The sequence below is a fragment of the Psammomys obesus genome, unplaced genomic scaffold, assembly GCF_907164565.1.
Source record: "Psammomys obesus unplaced genomic scaffold, mPsaObe1.curated_primary_1811, whole genome shotgun sequence".
Lineage (NCBI taxonomy): Eukaryota > Metazoa > Chordata > Mammalia > Rodentia > Muridae > Psammomys > Psammomys obesus.
The window spans coordinates 17,642,637-17,652,882 of record NW_026588752.1 but is presented as its reverse complement, the minus strand read 5'-3'; the positions used below and the strand labels follow the sequence as shown (position 1 = coordinate 17,652,882).

General features: G+C 39.2%; 1 protein-coding gene across 2 annotated transcripts; it reads left to right on the top strand.

Annotated features, from left to right (window-relative positions):
• Window positions 1-202: 202 nt before the first annotated feature.
• Window positions 203-9,612, top strand: Ccng1 (cyclin G1). Of its 2 annotated transcripts, XM_055604409.1 has the most exons (7): window positions 203-459; window positions 1,358-1,618; window positions 3,083-3,336; window positions 3,863-3,941; window positions 4,021-4,119; window positions 4,337-4,531; window positions 9,186-9,612. In XM_055604409.1, the coding sequence occupies exons 2-6, from the start codon at window positions 1,358-1,360 to the stop codon at window positions 4,526-4,528; spliced, it is 885 nt and encodes a 294-aa protein (XP_055460384.1). In that variant the 5' UTR covers window positions 203-459; the 3' UTR covers window positions 4,529-4,531; window positions 9,186-9,612. The 2 variants fall into 2 exon arrangements, with proteins under 2 accessions (XP_055460384.1, XP_055460383.1); XM_055604408.1 differs by lacking the exon at window positions 9,186-9,612 and having other exon boundaries at window positions 4,337-6,795.
• Window positions 9,613-10,246: the final 634 nt, after the last annotated feature.

Here is a 10,246-nt window from a genome sequence, read left to right as displayed (position 1 = left end):
AAGCCTTGGCACTGAGAATACAGCTTGGCAGTTTAGGGAAGGACAGTTCGGAAATGCTCCAATGAGAGCGGCTGAGAGATTCGGGTGTGGCTTCAAGGGGGCGGAGAATTGGCAGCTGGACAATGGGAAGTGTGCGCTGATTGGCCCAGCCAGCTTCCTCGGAGGCCATCCATCAAAAGAAACACGCCAATCAGCGGCGAAGATGCGTCCCCCGCGAGCTAGCCTGGTCCCCGACCCCTCTCCCCGCGGCCCTTCGCTCTGCGCTGACCCCGCGGAACGCAGCGCCTAGCTGGGGCGCTGAGGGTCCCTCCACCCGGGACGCCGGCCCCTCCCCGGGCCTCTGCTCTCTTGCCCGCCCGCGAGTCCGTTCCCCTCGTCGGCTTCTCGGATCGGGGACGTGGGCGAGCTGAGAGCAGGCCCGGGGAGGGTGGTCAACGCAGAGAAGACGTGGCTGTCAAGGTGAGAGGGGACTGTGGGGTAGGCGGCGGGGGCCGCGCGCTCCGGGAAGCTAGCCCGGGCTAGCCTGCGCTTGGAGAGGTGCAGCGGGAGCCGTGCTCTTGTCTGGTGCCTCCCAGTCCCAACCTGCACCCTTGAACCGAGTTAGTGGTTCCTCGCCGAGACCACTCTCAGCTCCTGTTCTGTCTTTAAATTGACAAGAGAACGATCGTCCTCTGTATCCAGGACTTAGGTTGTGCTCGGAACCCCGAGGAAGAGTACAATGCATGCTTAGACCAATGCTGTCCCCACCTTCGCCTAACTTTTTCTTTTGGTTTTTAAATGGTGTTAGACGGAGGAGCACCGTGTGCTAAGCACTCCGCCACCTTGAGTCATACCGTGCGTTATTCACAGACATTCCAAGAAACAGCTGTTGTTTCAAAGATGCGGACATAAGCTCATTATCTGGCGATAATTAAGCACCTATCTATGTGCTAAGCGGTTTGTGTGACTCCGCTTAAGCTACGCAATCTATGAGCTTAGGTAATAATCTTATTTCGACGTCACTGGTAAGGAACTGAGTAGGTTCACGCTGTTAATCTATATGGCAGAGTACGCACTGTCATTTGCCTTTTTGGTTTGGGTGTGTCTTGTGTGGCTGTGTCAGTTTGTGGCATGTGCTGACAATGAATAAGTCTTTCCTGAAGCTGGGAGTGTTTTCGTTTGTGTGCTGTACAAACTCACAATTTAGGGAATGTGACCGACTGGGAAAAGGTAGAAATTAACTTGCAGCCCTTTGCAGTGTCGTAGACTTAATGGAGGGAGGGGGCCATGCGCTCTAAAGCACTTCTTGGCACAATGCAAACATGGCCAGGCAGGAAAGCGTTCTTACTCTTTTTTTCTGGGTTTGTTCTATTTATAGATGATAGAGGTACTGACAACTGACTCTCAGAAACTGCTACACCAGCTGAACACCCTGCTGGAACAGGAGTCTAGATGTCAGCCAAAGGTCTGTGGCTTGAAACTAATTGAGTCTGCACATGATAATGGCCTCAGAATGACTGCAAGACTAAGGGACTTTGAAGTAAAAGATCTACTCAGTCTAACTCAGTTCTTTGGCTTCGACACAGAGACATTTTCCCTAGCTGTGAATTTACTGGACAGATTCTTGTCTAAAATGAAGGTATGTTTAAGCTACAATACACTATTTCTTAATTTTGTTCTGAGTGTGTTTAAGAGATCAAATTGCTCAGTGGTTAGGACTGCTGGTCTACCAGGCAGCAGTTCAGTTCCTAGCACCCAGGTGGGCAGTTGACAGACATCTGAGGCCCTCTTTTGTCCTCCTTCAGCACCTACAGAAATGTAGCAAACATTCACATATATACAAATTAAAGTTAATCAAAAAGGGGAAAAAGCCATCAAATTGCTGGTTTAGAGCTGGTATTGAAAACACATTTTCAAATATTATGGTAATGCTTTCTTCTCATAATCAAGAGTAGTAATACATCACTTATTAATTGTATACTGAAGTAGAAAATAATCCAGCATCAGGCAATTAATTGTAGTACTCTAGTAGGAAAGCTGGCTATATTTAAAAACCTTCCTTGGGCCAGCAAAATGATTCTTGCTGCATATGTCTTAGTCAAAACTGAGTTCTGTTCCTGGAACACTTAGTGAAAAGAGAAAACCAACTCCCAAAAGTTGTTCTCTGGCCTTCAGACATGCCCTCATATCCATCTCTCCCTTAAACACACAGAATAGTAATGAAAATAAAATTAAGGGCCTGTCATAATGGCACATGCCTTCAATCCTAGCACTTGAGAGGCAGAGACAGGCAGATCTCTGTGAGTTCAGGGACAGTTGGATCTATCATGTGTTCCAAGACAGCCAAGGCTACACAGTGAGTCCATTTCAAAAGATAATTAAAAAATTAGAAATCTTTCTCAAAAATGTTTTACATACATTTGTATGTTTGCATGTGTGTGGGCACAGTCATGCTACTTCCTATGTGGAGGTAAGAACCACGGCAGGAATAGGTTCTCTCCAACCACTGTGTGGAATTGAACTCAGGTCATTAGGGTTGGTGACCAGCATCTTAACCCAGTGAGCCATCACACTAGCCCAATCAAAACCTTTCTTGATAGACTGGATATTTCTATTCATCTACATATGTTCATAGATTTAAAGATGTTTGTTAAAGTCAGAATGTTAGGTTATAGTTGAGAATCAGATGTTTCTTAATCACGATCCATGTATATTATGGATCGTATATGTATACGTTCTAATTCCATTAACCATTTGGCATTTCCAGCGTCAACATTTCCTGCATATAACAGAAAAGGTAGCATTGTCTGAAGGAAGATCATTTATAGTTATTTCCCAGTCACTGACAAAATATTTATATGGCTTTTAAAGCTTAGCTGTTAAAACTGAAGCTATCTTCCCTACCCACTCAAAGCCACTGGTTTCATAAAGTCAAAGGCACATAAGACTTACAGCCTCCTGTCCGAGTAGATGTTAAATTTGTTGGAGCTGAGATATTTGTCTCAGATACGATGGATCTTTCATAACGATGGTTCAGTCCTAGGTTCTCTTTGTGTTCCTTTTACTGAAGCATGGTAAAGACGCACTGCTATTGTGTTTGTAGGTACAGGCAAAGCATCTTGGGTGTGTTGGACTGAGCTGCTTTTATTTGGCTGTGAAATCGATTGAAGAGGAAAGGAATGTTCCACTGGCCACTGATTTGATCAGAATAAGTCAGTACAGGTTCACAGTTTCAGACTTGATGAGAATGGAAAAGATTGTGTTGGAGAAAGTATGTTGGAAAGTCAAAGCTACTACTGCCTTTCAATTTCTGCAACTCTACTACTCACTCATTCAAGAGAACTTACCATTTGAAAGGTAAATGAACTTTGTTTTGAACAGCAACAAAAAGGTTCAGAAATCAAAGGAATACTGTCTGGCTGTTGCATAAAGCTGGTATTTTTAAAGGAGTCTGAGAAAAATCAGTGTATGGCACCTGTGGTCCCGTGGACTCTGCTGCCTTAGAGAAGTGAAAAGACAGCTGTTGATCATTTATTGAAAGTTCCTTTTTAAGATTAAATGGCATTTCTACTTTACAAAACCTAGGAAATAAGCATCTAACACAAAATACAGAAATACGTTCAAAAGATGTATAAATTTTTATTGAAACAAAATCATGCTATTTGTGGTATACTCCTGTTCACTGAATGGTTTTTTAACCAGAATCATTCAAAACTCCTGCTTAAGAAGTTCCTGTCACTGATAGGAGAGAGTCCTTTTCTTCAAATAATTTTCTACAAGTGTATACGAGTTTCATTTTAAAACTGACTTCAGTACATGTCTAAAACTGCCAACTAGATATAATACTGTCTACATAAAAGCAATCTCATTTTCTTTTTTAAAGGAGAAATGATCTTAATTTTGAAAGATTAGAAGCCCAACTTAAGGCATGCCACTGCAGGATCATATTTTCTAAGGCAAAGGTAAATATTTTATGAGATTACGCATAATCACAATGACCTATTTTTACTGTTGATTTTTACTTTATGTTTATCTTTTCAGCCTTCTGTGTTGGCATTGTCTATCCTTGCTTTGGAGATCCAAGCACTGAAGTATGTGGAGTTAACAGAGGGAATAGAGTGTATTCAAAAACATTCCAAGGTATGCCAACGTTGTAGCATCAATCCTATTTACCAGCTACAAATTTATCTACTATATATCTACAAATTTATCCGAAAATAAAATAATGTCATGTATTGATTAAAGCTTAAGTGGTTCTCCCCTCATGTTCTTTGGATGAGGAGGAAATATGGGATTAAATTTATTACTATAAATACAGTGGGGCTTTTATTATATGTTTTTTTAAATTTATGTACAGATAAATGGCCGAGATTTGACCTTCTGGCAAGAGCTTGTATCCAAGTGTTTAACTGAATATTCATCAAACAAGTGTTCTAAACCAAATGTTCAGAAGTTAAAATGGATTGTGTCTGGACGCACTGCACGGCAACTGAAGCACAGTTACTATAGAATTGCTCACCTCCCAACAATTCCTGAAACCATCTCTTAGTTGGTAAATCTGGTTGTTCTCTGTATACAGCTTCCAATGTGATAATTTTCTGTTCTAACTGAAGAATTGAAATACTCTCAATATAAACATGGGATTAAAATAGTAAAGGAAAAAATAACTGTTAATCTTGTTAGCGAACACTGAAAGATATTCACTGCATACAATGTACAGCAGTTTTAAAAGGGACTTAGCAAACCTCTAGATACATGGTAACACTTTTGTCAAATGATTAGCTCAAGAAAGAGAATCCTCCAAACCTAAATTTTAAAAGCAGTTACTGAAATAGCAGTTTTTAATTACATATCACCTCACTGAGGCTTAAAGTTACAGCCCAAGCAGAATGACAAAAAATGTGACCTATATATAAACAAATTTGAGTCTGTTCATTATGAAAGTGAAGTATGAACTTGGATGATGGACTTACAAAGTAATATAGGGGAGACAGTCTCTACATTAGATTTCTGGAAACTCCTGAGGTGTCTCAGTTCTACAGTTAGTATTTTACCTCTATCGCAGTCAGACTAATATAAATTATATGCATAAAGATATAAACTTGGTCTCTGATACATATACATTTTTGCCATCTAACTTTCTTAATCATAGCAAAAATTTGTCTTTTTATGATTAAAAAATAATGTTGCCAGGCATGGTAGTGAATGCCTTTAATCCCAGCACCTGGGAGGCAGAGGCAGGTGGGTGTCTATAATTTTGAAGCTAGCCTGCTCTACACAGTGAGTTCCAGGACAGCCAGAGACTACATAATAGACCCTGTAAAAACAAAAACATAAAGGAAAACAACAACCAAATAAAAAAATGTAAATGTTGCTGGGAAGATGTTCAGAAGGTAAGGGTGCCTGCCCCAAGCCTGACAACCTGACCCACACTACAGAAGGAAAACAAACTCCCACAAGTGCTTTGGCAAGTTCTTCTCTGACTTATGCACATGCCTCACAGCCCTGCAGTTAACATGTGATCATGCATCTTAGACATCACCTGTTCACCTTTAGCAGCTCACAGAATGTAGGCAGATTTCTGTTGACTTGGGTTTGTACTGTTTGCCTAAGCAGTAGGATTGCAGCAGCAGTTAACAAAAACTGTTCCTGCAGTTTTTCTCTGCCACTGATAAGATTTAAGCTAAGAAAGCTCACGTTAGCAAAATGATTTCAGCGTTAGGAAAACTTCTGATTCGAGGCTTGGTAGAGCTATGCTTAGATTTGAATTCACCCACGAAGCATTCAAATCCAGGCTAAAGACAAATGTGAAATAAAACTGTGAACCTTCATTTAAACCTTTATCTAACTTCCTAGATTGGATCAATATATGGTGTATTGAAAATGATAAACTACTTAATTTAAATCTCAGAATTTAAATTATGAGGTTTACAGCAAAATGAACATTTCACAAACGCACTTTTAAGGTATTTTAAGAGGTACTTAAGCAGTAAATGGTTTAAATGGTTTCTTGGCACCCATAACCAAGTAATAGCTAACTTAGAGGTGGGATTTTTTTTTTTTAATTGCTATATGAGAATTACATTTGCACTTGTGGGTGTTTTATATAAAGCAGATCTCACAAGTTTTGAAAATTTATTGTTACCTTTAATATTTCTTCTAGAGAATAGGTGGTTTGTATCTATAATAAAAGAAAAATTCTACAGATTTGCTGCCTCAATCTAGTCCCATTTCAGAAAATTTGTTTCTACTGCATTAATAACTGGATGAATTATCACTCTGAAAATTTATTAATTGCACTAAACTTAGTTCAGGCTTGATAAACACACTCTAGAAGTTTTTATCAGACTTTTTTTTATAATCTCTTAATGTAGACTATTGTTTTAAAAGAATGAATGTATTTGCAAAACTTCCCTTACTGTGTCTTAAAGGAAGTAAGGAGCCACATCCATAGTTATAAGACCACCATGGTTGTGTTCAGATTCTCCGTGCTGGCCTTGAATGTAGAGCTACACTGTTAAATTGTAGGCAGGTCCTCCGTGCACTGTGCAGCCTGAGTACCCAGAGTGGCTGTACCCATTTTGACATGTAATGGATAATGACATTTTCCACTGAGAAGCTGAAAAACAAACCAAAGAACCAGTGTATTTTATCCTTAACCTTTGTCAACCAGGTTTTAAGGATAACATTTCAGTTCTTCCTAAAGGCTGATTTGCTTCAAATTGAAAACAATGTTGATTTTGAGTGGACAGAAGCAAACTAACCAGCTATCATGTTATGAAGGAATATACCTTTCAATAAAATTATTGAAATGCAGCCCTTCCCTATGTGATTTTTTTATGATTTAAGTAGTTTAGCAATATTATAAAATAAGTTTTCTTTATATTTTATATTAATTTTACTAAAGTATGGTGCACAGAAGTAAAAACAGAATCTTTCAATAGTACAGTTATGAAGCTGGATATGGTGGCACATGCCTTTAAGCCTTTAATTCCAACACTGGGTCCAGCCTGGTCTTCATAGCAAGCTCCAGGCTAGCTACATGGTGAGACCCTATCTCAAAAAAAATAGTACCATCATCACCTAATTACTTCCTAATTTTTAAAAAAAACACAGGGTAAATATGTTTGTTAAATGTACACTAAAACACTGTATAATGCTTTGTTGTTAATCAGGTTTTCATTTAGACACACTACTGCTATGGCTGTTATTCATAATGAAAATTTACATGTGTGCTCCTTACTAAGCTTAAGTTGAGCATGGGTGAGAACATACCGGAACATAGGAAGCTTCTCAATGGGTGCAACCCTTCAGAAAACAATACCCTGTCCCAGGTAGTTTTATATCAGTTTTGATACAGGCCAAAGTCATTTTAGAAGAGGGAACCTCAAATGGGAAAATACCTCCTGTGGGTAAGTCATGAGGAACAAGCCAGTGAGCAGCATTCCTCCTGGGCCCCTGCATCTGACCCTGTCCTCCTCTCTTCCATGATGGGCAATCATGTGGAAGTGTAAGCACAATAAACCCTTTCTTCCCTAAGCTGCTTTTGGTCCTGGTGTTTTCTCTTAGAAATCCTAAGTAAAACACACCCCTTCCCCCAATCACACAGTCAATATTCCCTCAGATATGGGTGGGGCCTCAAGAACTCTTTTCCTTTCCAAAATGAAATGTTAATGGACCCAGTTTTTTACAACATTTAAAGAGTTATAAAGAGGGCATTGTGAGGAAATGACAATAACCTATTGTATTTAACACCATAAACTTGGACATCATAAACTCCCCTTTCCAAGTACTTGAACTTTATGTATTTCCAAATATAAGCCACACATATAATTACTATTTCTGCTCTAATATCTGTAGCCAGCACTGAGTCTTTGGTATACCTATAACTCACCTCACATAAGTCCTAAAGAGAATGATGTTATCAGTTAACAAATGTACCTTGTACATATGTGGTACTAGGGGATGACTTTAAAATTCAAGTACTTCTGACTCTAGAGCCTTTTGCTCTTAAGATTCTGCATATTCTGTCCCAAAAGATAACTAATCCATGTGAAATTTCACAATCTCCACAATTTAAACCATATTCTGTGTGCTATCATGATAGAATAGTATGTGGACTTTTTTAAAATAACAAAGTCATTTTTATCAAATGTGCCATCACAAAACAGCCTAACAGAATGTGCCATGTGTCTTACAGTGTTAACTGGGAAGCTTACACTTTTCCTAATCCAGAGCCAGATGATTTTTACATTAGTTCAATACATAGACATAGGAGCAATCAAAACTGCTACAGGATAATTCATAACCGAAGGTTATATAGTGATATACTATATTACTACTTAAAATATATTAAGCAATGCACAGCAACAAAAGGAGAAATCTTCAACTATACCTGGAAAACTAGATATTACTCTTGAAGATCCACAGAATTACTAGAAAATTAGTGATGATACAAAGCTGAAAACCAATAAATGAATAATAAGCATTGCATCCTAAACAGCATATAACCTTTCTAAGGTGAGTATGGAACATTCAATACAAGATAAATCTTGGGTCCTAAAAGCTAAAAAGCTGAAATCATATAAAATATGTTTGTTGAATAAAGTAGAAACATGTAACAGGTAAAATTCCAAGAACTTAAAAATGAAACTAGACTTTTGTGTTTCCAAGGATAAGCTCAAAACGGAAAGTTCTTTAAACTGAGTGAAAATGAATAGCACCATGTGTGGAATGGGCTAAATCAGTACTTGAAAAGCAAATTACAGTCACTGCATTTATTGACTCCAGTGGTCTTAAGAGCCAATTAAGATTCGAGTTTGAGAAAATGGGATGGAAGAAAATGTGAAACCCAACGGAACGGAGGAGAGAAAGCAACTGTAAACAGCTTACAACTGTCTACAGCTCTAGTTCCAGGGACTGTTAGGGCCTCTGTGAGCACTGCACATGTGGTACCTATTCATACACACAAAATGAAAAAAAAAAAAAAAGGTTAAACTATAAAAAAAAAAGTGATACATGTGACCAAGTTTGTGTGAGTGATTCTAACAAGCTAATTCAAAATGTAAAATTAGCACAATTTACCACTGTAAAAAGGAACCAAACTGAAGCAATTTTGAATAAAACTTCCATTTTGAATAGGGGTCAAGTGAAATAAAATGCAAATTCCCAAGAACTCCCTTGGTAACTGACACCTTGCTTGGCAGCAGTGATATACGTGGGTACCTGGCCTCCTGGTTGAGACAAGCTGAAACATGGACACTAGGAACGTCGACCTGCCACAGATGAATAATACAACCAATGGGAACGGGAGAAGTGTACCACCACAAACACATGCTCCTAAGGAAGTCCCCATCCCTACACCCTGATTGGAGGGATAACTCAGCACAGTTGTTTGTGCTTTTAGAGCTCAAAAACTCTGAAATATTCTGGATTGGGGTCGCAGCTCAGCTCCCAAGTCTGTTCTGTAGCCATGATTGATCAGTAGCCACCTGAATACAAGACATTTTCGTCATATGCTTAAATACTTACTAAGATGAACATTCAAGGATGCGGTCAGCTCCTGGGCCTGTGCTGCTGTCCCTGACTGGTCATTTTCTGCTGCCTAATTCAAATAAAGATCTTGCTTTGCTGAACTCCTGTGACAGGGTTGTTCTGGATTTTCGGACCCCAACATCACATTAACAAGAGGAAAGAAAATGAACAACTGATACAGAAACATCATCTGGAAATATTCATCACGCTTTCTTTTTTCTTTTCTTTTTGTTTTTGATTTTTCAAGACAGTGTTCCTCTATATGGCTCACTGGCTGTCTTGCTCTGTAGACCAGGCTGGCCTTGAAATACACCTGTGTCTTCAGAAGTACTGGGATTAAAGGCATGCAGCACCATACTTGCCTTCTACACCCTTTTAAGTTCAGGAACCTACAAATTAATAGTTGGGAAATTCAGCCTGATATAAAGGAAGTAGAGAAACTCTGCAGATAGCATTCCACATAATGATGAAAAGCAATATGCTCACAATCATATAGCAGAGCTGGTTCAGGGCTGGCTGATTTCTCTATTGTCTAGCCAGTAGAATCAGAAAAGATCAATAGGTTAATAGGTCTAATCTCAGCATTTGGGTGGAGGAAGGAAATCAGGAACTTAAGAACAGCTCAGCTACAAGTGATTTCAGGATCAGCTTGAGATTCCATCTCCAAAGCAAACAGACTAGGGTGAGGGGGTGACTACGGACTAGAAGGGGAAAATGAAACTGATTTACACAG

Coding starts and splice junctions, on each gene's coding strand:
- Ccng1 (XM_055604409.1), top strand. CDS start 1,358: ATGATAGAGGTACTGACAACTGACTCTCAGAAACTGCTACACCAGCTG. Junction 3,942..4,020: donor TCATATTTTCTAAGGCAAAG/GTAAATATTTTA, acceptor TTATCTTTTCAG/CCTTCTGTGTTGGCATTGTC. Junction 4,120..4,336: donor GTATTCAAAAACATTCCAAG/GTATGCCAACGT, acceptor ATTTATGTACAG/ATAAATGGCCGAGATTTGAC.